The 23,657-nt window shown below is 49.1% G+C and overlaps 5 protein-coding genes across 5 annotated transcripts; 3 read left to right on the plus strand and 2 right to left on the minus strand.

The window, feature by feature from the left end:
• The first annotated feature begins 92 nt into the window (after positions 1 to 92).
• Positions 93 to 9,401, plus strand: LOC6525209 (rapamycin-insensitive companion of mTOR). The gene is made up of 12 exons (XM_039375441.1): positions 93 to 362; positions 1,826 to 2,036; positions 2,105 to 2,650; positions 3,142 to 3,295; positions 3,353 to 4,216; positions 4,280 to 4,456; positions 4,520 to 4,728; positions 4,888 to 5,676; positions 5,759 to 5,883; positions 5,968 to 6,889; positions 6,957 to 7,686; positions 7,746 to 9,401. Exons 1-12 carry the CDS (start codon positions 299 to 301, stop codon positions 8,805 to 8,807), a joined length of 5,853 nt encoding a protein of 1,950 aa, XP_039231375.1. The 5' UTR covers positions 93 to 298; the 3' UTR covers positions 8,808 to 9,401.
• Positions 9,402 to 9,473: 72 nt separating this feature from the next.
• LOC6525210 (heparan sulfate glucosamine 3-O-sulfotransferase 2) lies at positions 9,474 to 12,530 on the minus strand. Its single transcript, XM_002101012.4, is given in 4 exon segments — positions 9,474 to 10,087; positions 10,264 to 10,786; positions 10,938 to 11,401; positions 11,753 to 12,530. Coding segments are annotated over 3 exon segments (1,734 nt in total). The 5' UTR covers positions 12,515 to 12,530; the 3' UTR covers positions 9,474 to 10,087; positions 10,264 to 10,278.
• Positions 12,468 to 15,661, plus strand: LOC6525212. Its single transcript, XM_002101014.4, has 4 exons — positions 12,468 to 12,594; positions 13,926 to 14,034; positions 14,094 to 14,351; positions 14,409 to 15,661. The coding sequence occupies exons 2-4, from the start codon at positions 13,974 to 13,976 to the stop codon at positions 15,530 to 15,532; spliced, it is 1,443 nt and encodes a 480-aa protein (XP_002101050.1). The 5' UTR covers positions 12,468 to 12,594; positions 13,926 to 13,973; the 3' UTR covers positions 15,533 to 15,661.
• Positions 15,662 to 15,940: 279 nt separating this feature from the next.
• On the minus strand, positions 15,941 to 17,185 carry LOC6525213 (protein-lysine N-methyltransferase EEF2KMT). Its single transcript, XM_002101015.4, has 3 exons — positions 16,998 to 17,185; positions 16,144 to 16,927; positions 15,941 to 16,084 (listed from the first exon to the last, which is right to left on the minus strand). The coding sequence occupies exons 1-3, from the start codon at positions 17,067 to 17,069 to the stop codon at positions 15,978 to 15,980; spliced, it is 963 nt and encodes a 320-aa protein (XP_002101051.1). The 5' UTR covers positions 17,070 to 17,185; the 3' UTR covers positions 15,941 to 15,977.
• A 1,179-nt stretch (positions 17,186 to 18,364) lies between these two features.
• On the plus strand, positions 18,365 to 23,612 carry LOC6525214. The gene is made up of 5 exons (XM_039372959.2): positions 18,365 to 18,911; positions 21,418 to 21,582; positions 21,666 to 21,936; positions 22,044 to 23,285; positions 23,355 to 23,612. The coding sequence occupies exons 2-5, from the start codon at positions 21,424 to 21,426 to the stop codon at positions 23,489 to 23,491; spliced, it is 1,809 nt and encodes a 602-aa protein (XP_039228893.1). The 5' UTR covers positions 18,365 to 18,911; positions 21,418 to 21,423; the 3' UTR covers positions 23,492 to 23,612.
• The last annotated feature ends 45 nt before the right edge of the window (positions 23,613 to 23,657 follow it).

Consider the following 23,657-nt stretch of genomic DNA (forward strand, 5'->3'; position numbering starts at 1 on the left):
TAAAATAAAATATTTTTATTTGAAAGCCGCGTAAATAATCCTACTTCGCGTGACCGCGGCGGCGCTCTACAGATGGTATTTCCTCCTCCGCCAATGACGGTTACACTGAAGCGGCGAGCAATAAAAAAAATGTAAATTGTGCAGCAAGTGAAATTGAAAAGCAATATATTTAAGTGTGATCCGTGTGTGTGGTGTGTGCGTGTGTGCGACATACAGCTAATAGGCGAGCGGGCGACGGCGCCGCAACCGCCCCCGCCACGCCCCCATCGGCGAATCGAAAAAGAGGCGAAGCAACGCGATGGCCTCCCAACATTCCAGTTGGCGTTTTGGCAAGCGGAGCAAATTACAATTACGCATCAAAGGTAATGTAACGAATGTGCTAATTGACATCAAACACGGCGACGGTGGCATCGGCATAATGGCGCAATCACTCCGTTCGACGTTTTGTCTCTCATGGCCCCCCCACGACCCCGCCATCCGATTCAGTTTGCATTATTTTGCATTACGGCGAGGCAAAAGCATTACAGTGGCAGCAGCAGCAGCAGCTGTTGCTGTTGTTGTTGTTGTTGTGGATCTTGAGCCGTTTCCTCCCTACACCCCCACCTGCCCCTTCCGCAGCCTTCTGTTTATTGGACTTGGTCAATAATTGGTTGCATAGGGTTTTTTTTTTGTGTTGACATTGATGTCAACTAGCAGCAGCAACAACAATAACATGAGGGAAAGCACACTGGCAGCACTGCGCATAACGGTAACGATGTAGCAGCGATGCAACAGTGATGTACGCATGTATCGACAGCATGGCATTCTGATCAGCAATTCTCCTGATATCCTCAGTGTTCCCCCGTTATTTATACATTTGTTGTTCTTTTCGTTTCTATTTTCTATTTATTTTTATTTATGTACTTCTTGGTTTTATTTTGGTTACTATTGTTGTTGTTGCCATTTGACCAAATTCTTCGGCTACATGTTGGCCGATTATTTATAGAATGGTCGCCACAGCATAGAGAGAGCCCCCAAAAACGATGACGCAGCACGAGCAACAACATAAACATTCACAAAACATCGACAATAACAATAACAGCAGCAACAACAACAACAATAACAACATCCACTACTAGAACGACAAAAACAATAACATACCAAATACTCGGTTTCTTCCATTCATCGTGTCCTTCACTCTTTCGTTCTTCCCCCACTCGCCGTGCTCTCTCCTTTCTCCACACTCTTTCGCTCTCCCTGACTGTCTCTCTCTCTCTCTCCCTTTCCAACCAAATCCATCATGCAAGTACAGTTAGCTGTAACGACGACGACAAAAACAACAACGACAACGACGAAACTGTTATGACGCTGTGTTGTTGTCATTTCACGTGCACAGCCTGCGTCAGCGTCGGCAGAGGCAGCAACTGAAGCAGCGGCCGCGTCCGCGGCAGCGACTGCAGCTGAGCTGATTAGCTTTCCTCGATCCCCCGATCAATTTCACTTTGATCGCTTTCTAATGCAAGTCGCTGTGTTCATGCATGTGTGCACCTCCTCTTGACCAGAAAAGCCCCATTAAGTTAATATGTATATTGTTATGATCAGAATATATGTAAGCTCATCTGAAAAAGCTATTACTAGTAATTAAGATGTATATATTATTATGATATGCTCATGGAATTGGTATTACTTACGAACTTCTAATGCATATGTTCATATTGTAGATGTGGGACCATTATTTATGCATAGTTTTTAATCACTTCGTTAGTAATTACGCATAAGGATCTGTTATATTATTGACGTATTCTTTGGTTTTAACAAAAGAAATGAATCTATTCCTCCATTGCAGTTTCGCAGGATCCGGAGGACTTCTACCGCCTGGATCCGCAACGATCGGCCGCCGAAAATGCCTTCGACATATACTCGATGCTCTGCTTGGAGGAGACGCGGGACACGAAGCGCCTGTTCCTGCTCAACGCGCTGGCCTCGCTCTGTTTGGGGGCCCGAAAGGGCTCCCACCACAGCAACATACGCTTCACCACCGAGGAGCTGCTCTACTGGTAAGTTGCCGGCTGTGGTGTGGACACCATCGTGCATGACATGGCTAATAAATCGCCCTTTATTGCAGCCTTAGTGCCTCACTGGTGCACACCTTCACCCAAGTGCGAGCGGCGGCGCTGAGAACGATCCGGTATGCCATTAGCACGCCCAAGGACATCAAGGCGTTCAATGCTCTGCAGCTGCAGCACCTGCTCTGCCGCTCCATCGATCTGATGCTGAAGAACGACGACGAGCGCGTCCAGGCACTGAAGTTGGTGCGCAAGATGCTGGCCATCTCGCCGGAGGACATCAGCCCGGCGGTGGTGCGCTGTCTCGTCTCGCTGGCGGACAGCGGTATCGAGGAGAACGACAACCTGCTGCGCGCCTGCCTGGCCACCCTGGCGGAGTTTGCCGTGCTCAATCCGGCGCTGCTTATCGTCTGCGGTGGCGTCACCTCTATCACCCGCAACGTGCTGGAGTGCCACAATCCCCGCATCGCTGAGAGCCTGTGCGGCGTGCTCCTGTACCTTCTCGAGTGGCCGCAGACGAGGAACATCTGCGGTGTGCGGCTGGATTGCCTGGCGGCTCCTTATTGCGACTTCACCTACCGGCAGGGCATCGTTGAAAAAAACAAGTGAGTGCTCCAGAACATAGAACCGTGCTGTTAAGCCTCTTTGGAGAGAACTTTACAAGTGGGTTATGTTCAACTGAAATCACATTCATGTTTCGTAATCGCTGAATCAGCTAATTGAGCCAGACGTAATTTGATCAACTTCACTCATTATTTCGCCGAAAGTTATCCATATTATACCTGATGCTGGGATATAAACCAAATAATCAATGAATATGATGCTGCTTTTCAATAATCAAATAGCGGATGCAATCATAAGATTCTAAATATAACATATGTATTAGATAACTCAAGGCAGCATGGTCATTGACCTCGTTTCTTGCTCTAAATGAGTAGTACAAATCGAGCAAAACACTTAACAATTTTTAAGAACATATATTAGGACTACCCCACAAACATCTTAAAATGTTTTTTCACAAGTTGTGCTTACCACAAAGATAAGCGCTATCAGTTACATCATTCTTACGTCTTTTATAAATAAAACTATCTTGCAGGGATGCGCGCGAACTTCGCTACACCAGCTGTCGACTGGCACTGCTGTCCGTGCTGCGCAGCTGGACGGGCACCCTCGAATTCTGTGATCCTAGCAAACCCTCAGGCCTGAAAGCAATAGTCGACGCTCTTTATTTAAACCAGATAGAAGTCAGAGTGAGTACATTCCCTTGAAGTATCAAACTATACCTACTGAACATGCGATTTCAACAGAAAGCAATATTGGATTTGCTGTACGAGCTGCTCTCGCTGCCGCAGCCAACCTGGACGGATGACTATGCGGTGGCGTTGCAGGCTGTGGATCCGTCGGACTTCCAGGACTCGTGGCTGCTAAGCAATGGCTTCGTGTCCGCCGAAGGGCGTTCCATTCTGCCAACGCTGGCGGCGCGTGCACCAAGCGTAGTGGAGCAGCACCTGGCGCTGATGCTATACTGTTTCCTCGAGACTGGACTACTCAATGCGCTCGTCGAGGTTGCGGTGAGCAGCGACCAGTTCGTCTCGGTGCAGGCTACGGTGCTGATTGGCAAGATCCTGCAGCTAATGCACACCCACCTGCCGCCAGACATTTGCTGTACGAGTCCGGCTCTGCCGACGCTGGTGGGCCATGCCACACTGGGAAACCAACAGGCCAATGCGGCGGTGGCAGCTCTGCAAAACTACCAGAAGATGCTGCGGCAGCGACCGGCGTCGTGCAGCCTATTCCTAGACAGCATTATCCAGGGCGGTGCTCTCATCCAGACGCGACTGTTTCGTCGGCACCTCAACGTGCAGGAGCAGGCGGGTCCCGTGCTACAGTTGCAGGAAACGGCGGAAGCGGCGGCCTCTGCGGTGCCGCCTGTCACTCAGTATAAGGGCACCCTCGATCGCTCTCGGCTGGACTCTGTCTCCTCCAGCGACGAGTCCAACTCACAGGCATCGACATCGTCGAGGTCCAGTTTTCGACTGAAGCGAAAGTTCCTTCCGCAAGCCTTCTTTGATAACTTCCGAGCCTTCAATCGGCTGCTGACAGACTCCCGTGTGCTGAGCCAAGCGGACGCGCATCTCTGGGACTGGGATGTTATCACCACCATACTGAGGGTAAACTAAATCAAAAATATCAAAACATCAGTTAATAAACAATTGTAACCTGTGCTTTTGCAGTCGAATCTAATCCGCAAACTGGACTACACCCAGGGAAAGTTCCTCAAGCGCCTTGTGGACTTCTACAAGCCGCGCAACAATCGGTTCTCCCATCAGGATTTGGTGCCTGGACAGAGCCTGCCTACCTATGTAAGTGCCGGACTGGATTTGATTGACGTTCTCCTGTGCAGCAACGAGGTGAGTTCTTCCCATGACTTGTAAATAAGTTAAACTAACCTAATATTACTTTTTAATTCGCAGCTTGAATGTATGCGGTTTATAACCGACTACTTTTCGGACATCAGCCAACAGCTGGCGGCCGTCACCACATCGAATCGTGCACACGACTGTCTATTCAGTCCACAGCACATGAATAACACGATGTGTCAGCAGTATTTCCTCTACATCGGACGCATGTGCCGAACCCTAAAAGGCATCGAAGTACTCAAAAACACCACCGTATTTGAATAGTGAGTGCTGAATGATATGTAGTATGACTCAAATCATTTCAGGTTAATGAACCTTTAGATGTTAGACCAAAATGAATCCACTAATCAAAAGGGTTAAACTGGATCCATATTGACTTAAACTTGTAAGACCTATGCTTATCCAGATTCCTTTACTTTCAGCTTGATCAATTTGGTGCGGGTGACAGACCACGTCTGCTATGTTAAGCTGATTGTCTCCGGCCTGAACTACAGCTACGAGAAGCTACCGCGTCAGGTGCTGGAAAAGGCGCTTACGTCGGCGAAGCCACGCGGACGTCTGTACGCCACCCAGTTCATGGCGGTGCTGCTCCGTGCCCGTCTGCCTCACTTTGAGGTATGGGGCATTCCATTGATAATCAACCAGACGCGGGATACGGACCGCAGCGTGGGGCTGGCAGCAATGGATGTGCTGGAGGAGGCCTGCCACGACAAGTACTACTTGGAGGAGATTATCAGTCGGTGGCCCAATCTAACGCATCGTGGTGATGCAGGTCGTCTGCTGATGGCCCGCTTTTACTCACTGCCCCGCGGCCTGAACAGTACGATGGCGCGGATCGAGGAGGAGATCCGCTACTGGCGAAATGGGTACAACAAACGCTACGTACTCCTGGTGGAAGCCGACACTCACTCTAGCCTGACGCTGCACATCCGCAACGAGGATGGCTACTACTCGCGTCGCAACTGCAACCAGAGACCACAGACTGTACCTCCAAATATTGCCCCCCATCTGTACGGGCAGATGGCGCAGACTGGCCAGGGTATGACGGCACTACGGAAGCACGGAGACCTGCCCCAGCTGTTGGAACTGCTCACACGCGCCAAATGCACGGACGATGCCGAGTGCCTGGAACTGAAGGCGGCCATTTGGGCACTGGCCCACGCCTCGACCCACGCCAATGGAATTGAATACTTTGTAGAACTGAATGCCAGGTGAGGGATCAATACATACTATAATCATGCCCTACGAAAGTACCAAAGGAGCAAAATGTTAAAAATTTCTTAATTTTTTTAGACTGTACGAGAAGCTAATTGTTCTGGTGACCAAGTGCGAGGTATATTCGGTGCGGGCCACCTGTTTTAGTGCCTTAGGACTTATCGCAGGCACACAAGCAGGTGCCAATATTCTTTTTAAGTTGAGTAAGTATTCAGCAAATGTATTTTTCATGTACAAATGTTTACAAGATTTGATTGCGTGCTAATTGGGAAATCAATGCTTTGCAGACTGGCTGAGCGTGCGACATGACAAAAACACAATGTGGCCGGTGCATCAGCCGGAGGATTGGATGTCCAGTCAGTATACACCAGTGCGACATTACTACGAGGACGTGCCGGCGGACAATGTGACCATGATGGATGATTATATAGAAAGATTCTACGAAACAGGCTCAGACTTTTGGCACATGCTCGCCGACCAGACTGATGCGAGTGGTGCTGGGGGTGTAGCGGTAGCCGGCACAACCGGCGGTATGCATCCCATAGTGCAGGATCCAAATACAACGATTACGACCACGGATAGCGTTCGCACCACGACCGATGATGTGCATCCAAGAATGTTGGTTGGCGTGGCTGCCAAATCAAAGACATTGCCGGAGGGCAGCAATCTGCGCCAAGGCAAGCACCAGCGCTCGCTCTCCGAATCGAAGACCACGGATGTGATCAGCTTGCTGGGCGGTGGAGTAGCGACGATGCCGGGAGCGGTTCTCTACCCAACGCCGTATCAGCATCGAATACGCTATAATTCGTGCACGGATTCAAACACTTCCGGCGTTAGCAGTTGCGAATCGGTGACCGGACGCACTGCAGCTGCATATGCTGCTGCAGCCATCGAGTTTCAGCAATTCCCTTTGAGTCCTATTCCAAGCATGTCCAATCTGCTCGAGAGCGATGAGCTGATCCGTCGACATCACCTGGCCACCAGTATGCTGCCTACCACCCTCAGTCCCATGGCGATGAAGGGCTATGCCCAGCTACGCTCTCTGCGCAAGCACAGCCGACCCGTATTCTCCGAATCGTCGACGGAGTTCTACGACTTTGCGGAGATTTTGGATACACCCGAGGTTCAGATGCGCAAGCTCGACTGGACCCATTCCCACCGTCGACTGAAAGTGCGCAGTTTAGACCGCCAGCTGAGTGAAGTTTATAGGTGAGTCATTCACGAGAATGGTTACGTTAATTGGTACTAATTGTGTAACTTGGTTATCTGCTTATAGACGCCTTTCCGCGGACGAGCTGAATGTGTTGCTGCCCACGCTTAACGCTCCCAAGTTCCTGCCTCCAAATGATTTGAAAGGGCCGTGCTATGCGGGTATATGCTTGCCTAAGAACGTTCTCGACCTGTTTCCGACGCGTAACCTCAGTCGAACGTACGTGTCGCGTGATATCCAGGATCAAGATCTAGTGGGCATAAATCTGCTGAGCAACATTGGCCGGCCACAGTTCCTCAATGACTCACTGACCAACGAGGGCGGCGACGAGTCATCGGTTATATCATCGCTGTCGGACGTCTCGTCTGCAAGTCGGCGACAACCACGACAATTGCAGCAAGGCGCCAAGCACGCGCGCAGTTTGTGTCTCCATTGTGCCCGCTCCCCGCGACAGCAGCGTAATGACAGCGGCAGCCAGAGTAATGGGGGAGGTGGCGCATCCCTCGCTCCCTGCGAGCTGTACAGCAGTGCAGCAGCAGCTCTGGTGGCCGCCGGCATCCAGGCTGGACCAGTTTTCGCCAAAAAGAGCGGCCCATCTGCCCAAGGAGCTACGACGGCACTTGGCGCCGACATCAGCTTCCATTCGCCAGAGAGCATGCTGAGCGAGGATAGCCTGCCGGACAGGCTTACGGCCTCCATCTTGTACAACGTGCAGCGTCTGGCCAATCCCGTTAGTGCCAAGCAGTCGAAAATGGCTCTGTTGGAGCTGAAGCAGAAGCATCCGCACGCCTTCCAGGTGAGATCCATTAAAAACCCCCAAATAATGGTCCGTACTTACCAAGTTTTTAACTCTAGGATATTTGCCTTTATTCGGAGTCCTGCAAAACACTTGGCAGGAGTAGCTATCGGATGATATCCCGCCGCTTCCTGCAGGAACTCTTTCTGGACCTTAATTTTGACTCGTTCTACGTCGAGCCTCAACTGATAATCGGGGCACGAAAGTTTTCCACAGAGGAGAAAGCAGAGGCCACGCCCCCCACGGCAATGCAGGCCATGCCGTTCAAGCAAACGATTCTCAAGCCAAAGCCGGCGGCCCAACTGGCTAGCGTTTATGAGACTAGTTGGGAGAACCTGCTGATGGACCAGTCGCCACGAATAAACAAATCATCGCCTGCTGCTCAACCGGCCAATGCTCAAACGAAAGCAAAGGCCCGGAACCAGCTGCACATTGACGATACGGAGAGTTCGTTGTCCAGCACCGACGGCGAAGATGACCCTGGCGAGGATGTTTGCGACGGCAGTGGCGCAGGCACCCAGGCCAGCTCGGTGACCACCGCTCATACAGCCCTGCCCACAGGAAACAGCAATCGCAGCAGCATCTGCACATGCACAGCAAGCCAGCCGGTACCAGGTGCCGGTTCAGGTGCGGCAACTTCAAACTCGGCTGGTGCTGCGACTAGTGCATCCGATAATGCCAGTACAATTCTAAAGAACGAAAACCGGCAATTCACACGCGGACGTTTCTATACGCTGGAGCTGGATTTGAGCTGTACCAAGAACAAGTTTCCCATCAAGGATCGCAGCCAGAGAACACCAACGCCACCGCCAATCGAAAGCTCAGTTCAGTGCAAGCGCACGATCCAGAGTGATGTGAATGCGTATGCGCTGGCATGTGTGCAACGAACCGGTGACAGCAATGAGTCCTCGTCGGCCCTAAGATATTCCACGGTGACCAAGAGCTTGGCGGCATCGATGGCCAAGCCGGTGGGCAGTCTGTACTGCGAGAAGCGCTTGCAGAGCTCCAAGTCAGAAGCGGTCCTCGATGAGGTGGCGAAGGCGAGAAGAGCATCCAGTGGCGTAGGAGTGACAACCGTGCGCCAACTCCTGGACGCACTCGGTGAGGATCAATTGAAGTAGTCCAACGGGGACGCACTGCCACTGCCCACACATACATCTCGTTTACTGCCCGCCCGCCTTCCCAAACCGAAACCAATCGGATGATTGTAATATATCAAATCAAAGAACATGTAGCTACCTAGGTTTAGGCAAACCGTACTATAGGATTTAAGTTATTTTCGCCTAGTTCGTTAAGAGTAAAGTTATTACCATAGTTACATTTACGATCACCACTTATTCATAGTTATTTTTAAACAAAAATGCATAACCGTAAGCAGGAAACCAACAACAAACGACAAAAATCCCAAAAAATAATATATAATTTTCTAATGTAGCATCTACCAATATATTTTATAGAAGCAAATCGAAAGCAAATCGAAATTGGATAATTACCTTGAAGCAACAAGAAACAACCACAAACCACCGCAATTTATTTAATTAATGTACTTAAAACAAAAAGAGAGAGACCCAGTGGCAGGCGAAAGCAATAAGGCCACACAATCCTTAAACCAAGAAATTATCATTATTGTTGAAAACAAAGCAAGAAGCATACCGTGAATCGTTCACAACACAATTCAAAACCAAAATGAAATCAATAAACTACAAAAAATGAAACCCTCTCCCTCTCTCGATTTACTAAATGTTGTGATAACTGAATATTTAAATTCTTAAGAAAAGAGAACAATATTTCGGTTCGGTTGACTAGATTTAAGGTCGATTTATTTAGGTTGTGTTTTAATTGAAATTGGCTAAGCGCAATCGTATTGGTTGAGTCATGCAATTGAAATTCTTGGAACTATTCATACAATATTGTATATGTTTGTTTAGGAGACTGTAGGAATTTCGTAGTAAGCTCTATTATTTCACTATTCTTGTATATAAATGCACATAATGATCTTAGGTATATTTGGTAATCTGGTAGTACATAGCAATGGGTGTGCCCAGTGGGCGGGAGAACCATGTCCATCTCCAACTGCTTGATACTCGAGTATAGTGGGAAAAGTGAGTTGAGTGAGTTTCATTTGAATGAGCAATGAGGAATGAGTAATGTGGAGTGAGGAACCGTATTGTTTGAGTGCGGACTTTTCAAAGGGGCGCACTTTGTTGAATTTGTCTCCTGATAAAGCTACAATTAATTGAGCACTAATTTTATGTGTGTGTATATTCTATATATATATATATATATATATGTAAGTACAATTATATGTATCAAAAATGCAATCAACAATATCAGTCCGTTGCCTGGCCAGCAACAACAATATCTCAATATCTCAATTTCACAAACTCCATTCATTTCACGTCTGCTGAAACGGAAATTGATACCAGTTATTAGGGATTACGGATAGTCAAGCATACTCCAATGGAATGGGATATGATATGTAAACTGAGCAGATCGGTGAAAGTGCCTAGAGCTGCTCCAGGCGATCCTGGCCTAGCCATCTATGCACGAGTATGTATCCCAGTTCCGTCTACTCACCCAGCCGTGAGGATCCTATGGCCAGGCGAAGTTGATGCCCGTCAGCTGGTAGAACTTGTTGTTGAAGGGCCGATAGAACTCCCGGAGTCGCTCGATGGCACCGGGATCAATGTGCGGATGGTTGCGACCCTTGGTCTTACCCAGACAGTGGGGCGTGGAGCGGGCCTCCGACTTGAAGAGGCAGGGGAAGCCCTTGGTGGCATTGAAGTAGAAGTGCTTCTCGGTGACCACGCGCTTCAGGCCGAGAAAGTCCTGGACGCGTCCAATCTCGTAGGCGGGATCCATGATCAGACGCTCGCCGCTGATAAAGAGCAGCTGCGAGAGCGGAAAGTAGAGCAGCCAGCGCTCCAGGTAGCGGGCATAGACGCCGATCTTCACCGGCCCCCAGTTGGTGTCCACCACCGAGTAGCTCCCATTGACGAAGGCCAGCTGCTCGAAGAGCTTCATGTCCGCCTTCTTGCTCGCCGCCTGCGTGTAGTCGGAGATGGCTCGCGTCACCGGATCCCGCACCACAATCAGCAATCTGCAGGCACAGAGAGTTGGCATTAAATGGGATATGGTAATGAAATATGGATCAAAATCGTAGGATTAATGTAAACTACTACTTGATTACTACTACTTGATGATCATTTTATGATTATGATCCTGATATTTTTTAACGTAGAAAAGCTCACTTTGTTGCCGGATTCATGTGGTAGACGCGCTGCGGCACCTCCTTGGTGACAAAGTAGCTGGGCGTCTTCTCCATGGTGATCTGGCCCTCGATGGTGTACGGCATGTGGTGGCGGTACCAGCGCAGTCCCCGCTGGTAGTGCCTGTCGAAGAAGTGCACCTCCGAGCCGGCGGCCCGGACATCCGGATGCAGGCGGATGAACTCGAGCAGCGCCCGCGTACCGCTCTTCTTCACGCCAATGATGAGCGTGTCGGGCAGGTGGCGCGATGGTCGGAGGCCCTGCTGCCGGAGCAGCTGATACTTGGGCGCTCCATCCAGGCTGCTGGTCACCGTCTGCGCTGGTGGTGCACCGGTGGTGGAGGAGCTGTTCCTGCTGCTTCTGCTGCTGCTGCTGCTGTTGTTGGCGGCGTTAGTGCTCTCGTTGCGGGGCGAGGAGGTCAGCGCCAGTAGGTTGCGTAAGTTGCTCTGCGCGGGAGAGGTCAGAGGTCAATGCCACACATCGTAGGAAAGATATCAATATTGGCTTATGAAAATGCCCAAGTCACAAGGCACACATAAGCATGCCGAAAAGTAGGCAACCATACATATAACATCACAAAGTTCAGCGACAGGCGAAACTTTACTTGCACAGCACACCTTGGAACAGCTTATTAAATATTTAAAAATTTTAAATAAGCCTCAATTTATATATAGCTGTAGCCAAAATTGCAGATACAATTTCGCAATATATAAAAACATGCATAAATGCAATTATTGGATACACTTATCCGCAAATTGGGGCACATGAACCTGCATGTGATGCGTGTGCATATTCACCTGCTGCAGGCTGCGACTGATGCTGGCCAGGAGGCAGGCATTGAAGCTGTAGGAGAAGTAGACCAGAGTCACGCAGATCACCAGGGCGATGGCCAGGCTGCGGCTGCTCAGGCTGAGGCTGCTGCACCAGATGCTCATCACAATCATGGCTGGCAACTAGGCGCTGGTGGCTGCCGTCTCTCGCATCTGGCGGAATAATCGGTGCCGAGCACTCCGTCGAATTCCATTGCCAGTCAGTTGCCCCGGAGCACTGACTGCAGCATCCGGATGCCGTCCGATTCTGATACCGATTCTGATTTGCAATCGCAGCAGCGGCTGGCGGCTACCGCCAACGCGAACTGAAGGAATGGGACTGTTTTTGGATGGGGCTGCTGGTGTCGGTGGTTGCTGGTAGATTCGGGGTGTTTGCTGTGCTATGGTGTGGTGGTGCAGTGTGGTGCGGAGCGGTGCGAAGCGGTGGAGTGTGGTGGTCCAGCCGCTCGAGTTCGAGTTCGGCCTGCAATTGCCGGAGCTGTCGTCGCAGCCGAGTTCCGGAAGTGAAAGCCAGGGATAAGGCAGGGCCAAGACATTGGGGTGCCCTGCCAGGAGCGGATAAGCGCTGCCTGGGAACCGCCGGTTAGGCTCCGTTCGGGCGGAGAGGGCAGGAAGGGGCGGACGTGTCATGGTTACGCCTGGGAAGCGCACAGGCGCATTGGCCACATCCGCTCTCGTCTCAGGACGCTTATGCAACTGAGCGTTTTGTGCGCTCTCGCCAGCTCGCATCGCCTTTGTTGTGACGTCGCAAATGTACACTGCTCGAAAGAAGTACCACGTCTTTTGAGGGATTTCTTTAAGTGTGGCAGGTGATGTGTGAAAACCTTAATTATCTCTTAAAGAATGCAGCCACGTTTGAATTAAGTTAGTAACTATTCAAAGTCTAAGGAAGTAATATTTAAATAAAGCGAAACCAAATGCATCGGCCCATGAATTAATTAATTTATACAAATTGTTCATTTCTGATTTCATTATAACTTCTTCTTACGTGGAATTTCCGCTATTATAACTAACATTTTTTCAATAATTCCAACAATTTTTATAATTTCTAATGAATGCTGGGGGAATGCCATCTTAAAATGAAATCGCCCATAAGCTTTTCCCACGGCCTTTTGATTTCTTATTGCCTTTCGCAACGCTCTCTTTTTCGCTCTCGGCTGCAATCAATTTTCCGCTCAAAGGTAAACAAACGAACTAAGAACTTACCCCCACCCACTTTAACCACCCAGCCACCCACCTTTCCACCTTACCACCTCCCAACCCCACTTGTGCCTGATAAAGTATCTGCTGGCATTTGGTATTGAATTGAAATCAATTTCCCAAGCTTTATCGCCGGACGTTCTATTGCCCGTACTCCCTATCACCATTAGCCATTTTAGATTAGTTTTAAGCCCTATCGATGGAATGGCCCAATAGCCTTTTACCATATCGCCGGTTCCTTCTTAAGCATGTGAAAGGCCGAAAATTGTACATTTCTCAGGCGGCGTGGAAAATAGCAGGGGCCCTCAGTTGGCCAACTCCCAAGAGGCTTATCAGCCGGCGGACATCTGTTTATCTGTCCAAGTGGCTTATGCCACTGCGGCATTAGTCACTCACTTTGGGATACACTTTCAAAAAATAGGACAAGAAATTATACCAATATATATGGACTTAAACATTTTTCTAGACATACTTAAAGTAGTTTAGGAATACAACTTATAAATGGATCATTTTCATAATTTATAAGTTTTATTAAAAGAAAATTTCTTGTATTTAAGGAGATTTGAAAAATGCTGTTTTTGGATACTTGTTTGAAAATAGAATATATTTAAGTGGAAAACCTGGCTTAAAAGACTACCTATACTCTTGTACAAGATGCGGCTTCTCTTCGTTTTCCCGTTTGGTTATCATAATTCATAGCTGAAATAACTAGATAATCCCAAGCCCTCAGCTTTTCCGCCCGTGTATCCATGTATCCATGGCCACACAACACATGCACCTGGTCGGTTTGGGTTATCTTATCGCCTTATCTGCGCCGCCTGCGCCGCATTCGAATACTCCGCCGGACTTCCACCGGCCCATTTGCCATTTGTCCGGCGTCCCATCGTGGGCATCCATCCACTTCAGCTGCTTGCTAAAATGCTCTAAGCTCCTCCCATAGGTGAACCTCCCTGCTGCTGGACTAACCTACGCTAATCTAACGCAAAATATGACGAACATGTGGGGCAAACTGGTGCTGAAGTTCTTCAAGTATGCGCCCAGCTATGTGGGTGAGTCACCCAAGCCAGGCTAGACCTTTGTCCAGATACCAAAACTCGTCTACTTGCAGTCTGCCTGTGCTTCCTGCCCTGCGGCATGATCTTCGGCTATACGATCTGTGCCTTTGTTGCGGAACGGAACCTCAACGCTGGATTCAATTACTATGGACCACTCATACTTGGCGCCTGCTGGGCGGTGGTCACCGCCCTGGCCATGCTGGTGGTCAAGTTTGTGAAGAAGTGCATCATCTATTGGCAGCCATGGCTGCTGCTGGCCGCCGGAATCTTTAGTCTCATAGGCAGCTGCTTCTACTTTGCCGATGGATTTGGTGAGTCATTAGGATTCATAATATATTAAATTTTCTCTATCCAATTCTCCGCCACAGACCACATTGGTGCCTACATATCGTACTTGGCGCACAGCATGACCTTCGTGGCCGGCTATAGCTTCCTGCACACGATCAGCTCCAAGGGCGGCAGGTCGCTGTTCCTCTCGGGCAGCTGCAGCTGCTACCTCCTGGGCGTGGCGTCTGCCGTCAGCCTCATCGTGTCCTCCTACAGTCGGAATGTAAAGGAGCTGGCCGGACAGACGGCGACCACGGAGCAGCTGATCGATGGCATCTACGTGAACTTTGCGGGCACCTACTTGAGTGTGGCGGCCGTTGTGCTGGCCATCCTGGTGGGCCAGAAGGTGCTGCACTTTCTGGGCACCGTCGACCTGGTGAACAGCATGGACAACGACCTGCGGATCGCCAACTCCAATGGCAGCATCTTTGAGAAGCGTTCGGAGGTCATCAAGCGGCTGCAGTTCTTCTACGTGACCAAGAATCAGCAGTGGAACATGATGCTGCTGCTCCTCTTCACGGAGGCCGTGCAGTTCGCGCTGTTCGTGTACTTTGTCTACTGGTTCGCCCTGAATCCGGCCATCCGGCTGACAGAGTTCTCCGGCATCGACGGCATGTTTTGGGTGATCTTTGCGGGCAGCCTGTTGGCGCTCATCTGCCAGTGGTTCCTGTCGGTGAAGGTCACCTTTGTGAGCACTCAGGTGGCTCTCATCTTCTTCACCCTGCTGGCCATGATCCTGTGCAGCGTCACGGAGTCCAGGTGGTCGCTCTGGCTGCTCCTCGTGCTCTTCGGCCTGTCGTACTCGCAGCAGCAGATCCTCCTGCTGGAGGTCACCCACCTGCGCTTCACCGAATGCATCATAAGCATCTCGTATGTGCTCAAATTGGTCTGCACCAGCATTGTGTACTTCTACTTCGTGGCGGATGCGAAGAACTCCTACTTCTATGCCACCGACTCGAGCACCCTGATGGCCCAGGGATTCGTCTTCCTCATCATCACCTCGCTGCTGGCCCTCGTGGTGGGCATGAAGGTGCCCCGGACGCATCGCGCCCAGCTGCTGGAGATCCAGTACGAGGTGTACGGCATCATCTTCATGAAGCACCAGATCGAGCAGCTCAATGTCCGTTGGCTGAACGACGGCACCATTCCCACCATCAACCAGTGACCGCGTATTTGATCTTAGGTCGCTCGGGCATCGACTCCCGATCTGTACACGCACTTTCTTATCTTATCACAAATACTCAGTATTTAATGAATCGAAAATAAACGAGACTTCTCAGTCTACATCCACAGACCGCACTGGACTTATGGTGGCAATGGGAATTTATGTATAGAAGTCTCAATTGAAGTTTAGCCTACCATTTTCCACCTCTAATAAATATTAAATATGGAACATATTTAGGTATGCAGTTCAATTTAACGAAAAGATAGGCTGATTCCGAATCTAAAGCTCAGATTTCAGATAGTTTTAGTAGCAGATTATAAGAAATGCGTATCTGGCGCCGCGTCCTGTGAAATACAATTCCATCAGAGGTGCAATCAAGATCTTAAGTGGGATCTAGATTGTGGGGTGTTTGGTTTCGTGGTGTCGGTTTATTTTAGGACTAAAACTAACGTCTTATGGAGATAATCTGAACGGCGGCGGTGTGATCGCGACAAAAGTGGCTGGCACAGGCCGATACGTTCGCACATGGAGTCACCTTGTAGCCATAGTCACCTGGAGGAAGATATGCATATTTATGCGGTCATACGTTTTGTGGAGACATGACAACTTACCCAGCTGAGTCATGAACTTGTGCAGCGTGTCCACATTTCGCACCGTGCTGGCCAGCAGGGTTTCCAGCCCACATCCTCGACGGGCGTACAAGTAGTCCATGGCACCCAGCAGTGCATCGAACTGGGAATCATCGTAGATCACATCGGCGGCCATCAGAAGATCCGTTTCCGCATGCGACTCCCACGGGAACGTGCCGACCGCATCCCAGTTCAGCTGCTCCGCCTTGGGCATCTGCTCCTTGGGCGTGTCTTGGAAATTCAGACTGATATTCTCTCGCATCAGCTGGACGCACGGCTCGCTGCCATCGGTCAGCAGGACCTGACCCACTTGCAGCTGCAGGGCCGGGAGTTTCAGCAGGATGCCCAGGAGCCCGGCCCCGGCACCCAGCTCCACTATGTTCTTGCCACGCACCAGGTCGCGGTGCTGCAGGAGGTAATCGCCGAGGGCCAGAGCCGCTTCCCAGGTGCACAATCCAGTTGTGCCCTCGGCCACAAAGCTGGTGGACTCACGGAGCGTTATGTGGGCGCCCGGTTCGAGGAGATAGTGCTTGTAGGCGTACGTGGACGTGGATCCTGTGCTCGCTTTGTTGTCCGCCACCGGACCGCACAGACTGCTGTATATATCGTCGTGCACATCCTCCTGATCGCGGAGCAGGTGCATCAGCTGCTTGAGGAACGCCTCCAGGTAGCTGCGACGCACCGGATAGCGCCGGTTCATCGGGTGGCCACAGGTGGCCGCTATCAGCTCCTGCTGATCCTCCCAGTTGAGTGGCAACTTGACCGACTGCAATGGATGCAACAAACAGATTGGGATGCAAAAGGTGGCCGCGGCATGCAACACGGGGTCTACTCACCGACCAGGCCATCTTGTTCACCGGATAGCAGCAGAGGAACTGCTGCTGCAGCTTGTCGTACTTCCCGGACATTTTCCGCCGCTCCAAGATCCGGATTCCTCGGCAATTTCGTTGTGAAAACCCACTTCCAAGCGAACGAAACTGACAACGTGAATCTCACCCGGCACCTGGAGCAGTGTGACCATCATTCCCAAATATACCCTCTGTCGGGGTGGGGAATGTCAAATGGGGAAAACGAATGGGGTATTCCCAGCTGTGGGGAGTACCTAAAAATGTACCTAAGCCTAAGAGAAAAGCATGTAATTTTCCAAAATAGGAAGTGTTTTTGTCCGAATATGGAATGGCATACCTCGTTGAGCTCGTAATTAAATTTCCTATCGAACTGTGTTTTCAAAAAAAAATTATAATTTTTTCACTTTTCTTCCAATTTTTGATGATGATTTTTTGCCAAAAATCGCTTTTCTGTCATTTTGCGACTATAAATATCAGTATTTTGATCATAACTTTCGAAATATTGGTCCGAATATGGAAAGGCATACCTCGTTGAGTTCGTAATCAAATTTCCAATCGAACTGTGTTTTCAAAAAAAAAAAATATTTTTTTTTACATTTTTTGCAAATTTTGATGATGTTACCCCTTAAAAAAATGCGAAAAATTGTCCAAAAATTAATGTTACATAGTCGGTCAAAAAGTGACATGGGTGGTTAGTATTGGTAATTAGGAGTACAAACATCAATTCTTTTAGCTTTCTGACCATTTTTGGCCAAGTTGTGGGGAGCGGCGCGGGGTGCGGGGTCCATGGTGTTCCTAAGATTACGACGTTCATTTGGACAGACGGACATGGCCAGACCGACTCGGCTATTGATCCTGATCAAGAATATATACATTATATGGTCGGAAACGCTTCCTTCTGCCTGTTACATTCTTTTCCAAAAGGGTTCAATAAATCAAATAGACTCGAGTATATAGATAAGGTTTGCAATATCGCTGCCCACTTTTGGGCTTTTTGTTCCACTCACCGGAAATAAATTCCCTTACTACTGACTATATATTATGTGTAGATAAAGCAAAGCTTGGAGCATCCAGTAGTTTTTGGATGGCGGGTACAAGAAGGCACTTCTGGCTGAATAGATGGATGGATGGATGGATGGATAGATGAACGGATGGATAGGTGAACAGAGGGATGGATGGATAGATGTATGGGATGGTCATGACTATAGCTCCCTTGAGTCCCGAACAGCGCTGTTAGCCAACAGCGGCGGGCACTGCTATTATGTGGACGTAGTGCCGATCGATTGGCGTTAGTCGATCCGATCTTCCCATCGGCGCTTTCTCGGCTCATGCTCATGGCAATTGGGTTCCGTTCAGATTCAGATTCAGATTCGGTTTAGTTCATTTCCGCAGCTGGCGGCGATGGAAGTGCCGCGATTACGTCGAGTCCACGTGAAATGAGATTTTAGCTGCGTTTTCGATTCGGCGGTTACCGTTTTGCTTTCGAGCTTTTGAGCTATCGAGCATCGTGGAAAGTGGAGAGTGGAGAGTGGCGTTTGGGAATAGAGCTCCATACAGCAACTGTAGTGTTCCAAGGAGCGGCAGACCCTGAGACGCATCACTGCCACCAACCTTGAACTTCAGTCGTAGTCCACATTGCGTCTCTCAATTAGATGCAGGCCATTCGGTCGGTCTTTCAGTCATTCTGTCATTCAGTGATTCGGTTGCTCGGCGAGTGAGTGCATCTCGTGGTGTTTAAAAATAAATTGCATTTAGCAGCAGCACCCAAAATAAAAGCCATAAACTACTGGCGCAGGAAGCGCTGTGCTGCCAATTGGCGGGCTTGCCAAGGAGATACTATACACCAAGCTGTGCGCATCCCACTGGGAATACCAACTACTACATACTACGTACGGAGCACAGGTAGGATTTGGTGGAATGGGGTGGGATTAGGTGGGGATATAGTGGGTGCGACACGTTTCCATCACACACCTCGCACGCGTTCATCCGACGTCTTTTGGTTTAGAATGCTGTTTTAGTTTTTGTTTTTGTTTTTGCCCTGCTATCAGCAAGATGTTCAAAACACCTGATTGATTGCCAGATTAATATAGTTGAGAGACACAAGGGCAGAAAGTGGCCAAAACATTTCGTAAGCCAGGCAAATTGGCTTACTCCTTATGAAAATAAGCCTAAGACTAATTTTATTCATTTCCCTATAAAGTTCTTAAGAGAAAGAGAGAGTACTGCAATTTATAAAACAACATATTATTCTAAACTGCGTTTAAAGATTTCAATTTAAAATAACGTTTACAAAGAATTTCTTTTCTAAGTCCAGTAATATTCATATGCATATTTAAGTTCGATTTAAGTACAGAACTGCACGATTTCGTTCTCAGTGCATGCCAAAACTAGTCGAGGGCGGGAAAGTGTCAATACCCCATCGAGTCATTGGCACAGCTGGTAGCCAAATATGTGGCTTCCACTCGAGAGCCACATGTAACCACGCTCCTCATCGCAATCTTATCACCTTATCGATGGATCCACAGTCACTGGGCTTTGCTTATCTCGATCTGTATCTGGGCCTATACCCGTTGTTTTCCATCGACTTCAGTCAATGGAGTGCTTAGCTGCTCCTGGTTTATTGGCAATAGCTACATGGATATTTACCCAAAACATTGCTGGGTAAAATATATATGGACAATACGTTGTACTACTTCATAAGCTTCTTAGGAATCTTCGTTCATAGAATGATACGCAAAAACACAAAACTATTTCATATATTTGAATATGGAATTAAAGTTTAGTGAAGCAATGCGAAACTGGCAAACATGTTCTAATACGAAATAATTGTTGCTTATCCGTGACTTAGTTATGACAAATTGTCGAATGAGTTACGAGCTACGAGCGACGTGCAAATGTCATGATTCTGTAACTTCGAAACATCGACAAGCTTGCATTTAAACGTAGGTACGAGTATTTTTAGGGCAGCTGTGCTATAATTACCGAAAGTTCAAAAACTATATAGATTTATACTATACTCAGATTGTAGAAACGTGTACGTTCAGCCGCCCAATTATGCATTATTATTATTATACAGGGATTTCAATAGTTTGCATGCTAATTGAAGTGCAGCAAAATTCCATTGCAATAACTTATTTTTGGGATTGAAATCTTCCTTGTGTTTCGTTAGTTGTGAAATGCTCTGTTAATGGAACTGGTTGTATTGAACTTAGTCATTATCAGTGGGCTTTTTATTACATTTTATCAAATGAAATCTTTCCTCGATTGTCTGCAAGCATTTGTGGTAGTTTTGAAGAGCTGTATTAATCGAACTGGTTGATTTGACCTCAGTCGCTATCAGTGGGTTTGTTATCACATTCCACGAGCCTCGCACCACTATTTTATTAGTCAATTAAAGTGTAAAAACCCAGCATGCTTTTTCTAAAAAAAGCTAGTTAACTTCCCACAGAATCTTTGACTAGTTCAATAGTGATTTAATCCTATCTCTTACCACTTAGCTTCGATTTCCATACCATTTCACCATCAGTCATGTGGCTTGCATCGAATTCTCAAGCACTCGAAAGCACCTAAAACTGATTTCGGCTGGAATCCCGCGACAAAGCTCGCCATTGATGCTTAAATGTTGTAGATCGCATCTGGAGCACTACGAAGCACAGCATCGAACTACTGATAAGTGGACATCTTACGGACCAGACGCCATTGACCTTGGACAGGGGGATCGCTACACTCGATCATCACACGCAAAAAAATGCTCCAATCAAATGCTTAATTTTCAAATAAGTTTGTATGTTGCAAACTAAACCATTGATCTTTTGTCTTGACATATCTCAAAACACAATTGGTGCAATTGGTATTATGTGACTTGTATCTTTTAACTGCAAGAAGATGCATATTTCTCTTGAAACGAACAGCATGTTTAGCATCTTTCTAGAGGACACAAACATGATTCACATTTTGCGCGCTAACTTTGGTCTGGGTCTCTGGGTGGAAATCTGTCACATGACGCCGCTGATAAGGAAAGCTGCCGGTGGTGGATAGGGAGAGAAGTCGCTGGAAGGCCGGAGATTTCGAATGTCAGATTTGGGATTCTGGTCTCTTGGTCCACGAACCCGTGAACCCGGCTTCTGCTCCGATGGCAACAACACTGTGCCATCGATCTGCCATCTGCCTTCAGGGGAAGTGGGTAACTGGGGAGGCATCTTTTTAACTCTCGTATGCGGTTAATTGTGACAAGTGATCGTTAACGTATTGCGCCAAGTAATTGCCGTAAATGATTTACGAACTCGGGCAGCTGCCTTCAATGGAATTTTACCCATATCACTTCCCTATTTCAACTTGTTTTCAGGGTTACCGGGCATGCATTTAAATACAATATTTCTCAATATTTCTCAATATTTCTCCCTTTCAGTTGGCCATGGAAAAGAAGGTGTATCAGGACACAACACGACCACTGCCCAGGATCGCCCGTGCAGGGTACTATAACAAGCACGACAAGAGCGATCTGGGCGACGACTTTGTGGCGCCCGACGCGGGATGGGCGTGGGTCGTTTGCGTCGCCGCTGGCGTTTCCAATGTAGGTAAAACCAAGCCAATTTCCTCCACTTCCTTCATACATTTATTTTGACAAAGAAGACCTCTAATAGCGTTTGTTTACAGCTTTCCATTTACCCCTGCCTGCAACAGTTTGGCTTCCTGTTCAGGGAGCGGCTGTCCGATCTGGGCATGTCCAGTTCCCAGATTACGGCCATCATCAACACTAATCCGGCCGTATCGGCCTGCACGGGTCTGCTCAATGGACCGATGTTCCGGCGGTTCACCTTCCGGCAGGTGGCCATGGCCGGTTCCCTGCTAATCTCCGGTAGCCTCATACTGACCGCCTTCTGTGAAACCTTCGTGGGCTACATGGTGGCCTACGCCCTGCTGTTCGGTGAGTGCGAAGGCATCTCTGCTAGGTGAAGATGTCATTCGTAGCTATCCTTTGACATTAATATTATAGATCCATTTCTAAATGAAAGTCTTCCCTTGAATCCACAGGCTTTGGCATGGGCATCAGTGTGTCGGCCTCCTCGCTGGCGATCAACACGTACTTCCAGAAGAAGCGTCGTCGGGCGGCTGGGTTTTCGTGGACCATAACGGGTCTGGGACCGATCTTCCTGCCGCATCTGGTCACCTTTTTGCTGACCATCTACGGGGTGCAGGGCACAACGCTGCTCTTCGCCGCCATCTCGCTGCACTCGTTCGTTTGCGCCCTGATCTATCAGCCGGTTCGATACCATGTGAAGCCACCGGAGGAGCAGCTGGCGGATCAGGAGCAGCAGGCGGAGGCGCTGTGTGCGCACTGCTCGTGGCAGCAGAAACGCGAGCCGGGCGGCATATTCTCCAGTCAGTATCTGTGCCAGGACGACGATGCCCAGCGACCGGGCTACGAGATCTGTGAGCCCGGCACTCCGATGCTCTCGCGCGCCAACGATGGCTGGTATGGCTCCCGGCTATCCCTGACCTCGGGTCGTCTGCGTTTCCGCACCATTTCGAGCTCCAAGGATCTGGAGCAGACCCAGCGGCTGCATTGTCCCATCAGCGAGGAGCAGAACCACGAGACCGATGAGTTCCTGCGGCCCAATAACTTTCGCAGGGAGCGGGTGGAGTCCAACCTGGAGGCCAAGCTGTGCTGCCAGTGTGCGGCCAAGCGGGAGGAGCACAACAACAACCGAAAGGAGAAGGAAGCCGAGGCTGAAGCTGAGGAGGCAGAAGTAGAGGCTGCTCCGCTGCACGATCCACAGATGAGCTTTCTGGCCAAGGTGGTCACCTTCTTCGATCTGGACCTGCTGCGCGACTTTACCTTCGTCAATCTGGTGGCCGGACTGACCATCATTAACTTTGGAGAGCTTAACTTCTCCATACTGACGCCCTTCATCCTGGTGGACTTTGGCTTCGATACACCGCAGATCACGCTGGCCATGTCGCTGCTGGCGGGACTGGACATCACCATGCGCTTCATGGTGCCCTTCCTCACCGAGAAGATACCGTGGGACAATCGGGTATTCTTCCTCATCGGCGTGGTGGGCATCGCACTCGGCCGCACAGTGGTGGCCTGCACGCGTTCCTACAGCCTGATCCTCTGCAGCTTTGTGTGGATAGGTCTCTGCAAGGGTGTGCGCACCATCTTCTGGCCACTGATCATACCCGGCTATGTGCCTCTCAACCGCCTGCCAGGCGCCTCCGGACTGCAGCTGCTGATCTCGGGACTGTTCACGCTGATCGGTGGTCCATTTGTAGGTGAGTGATCTACACATTATATTATAACTAAATATCAGATTAGAAGTAATATTAATCCATTACTTGCAGGCTTGGTGCGCGACCGTTACGACTACTCGGTTACCCTGCACTGCCTCAACATGATGTCCTTTGTGGCAGCGGCATCCTGGTCCTTGGAGGCCCTCATCCGGCGGCATCGCCGCAAACAGCGCCTGGTGGACAGCTGAGGAGCTCCTCTAAAGCTCCAACTCAAAGACATTGTAGCGTAGGAAGAACTTTTTTTTTTTTGTTGCTAGCCTTAAGGAAAAGTTTTGTATAATAAATGTGTGTCCATAAAAGTGTGCCAAACTGAAGAGTATACTTTTGGGCTTCTTTGGTAATCCAACAATCAAA

Source organism: Drosophila yakuba, chromosome X (genome assembly GCF_016746365.2).
Source record: "Drosophila yakuba strain Tai18E2 chromosome X, Prin_Dyak_Tai18E2_2.1, whole genome shotgun sequence".
NCBI classification, from domain to species: Eukaryota; Metazoa; Arthropoda; class Insecta; order Diptera; family Drosophilidae; genus Drosophila; species Drosophila yakuba.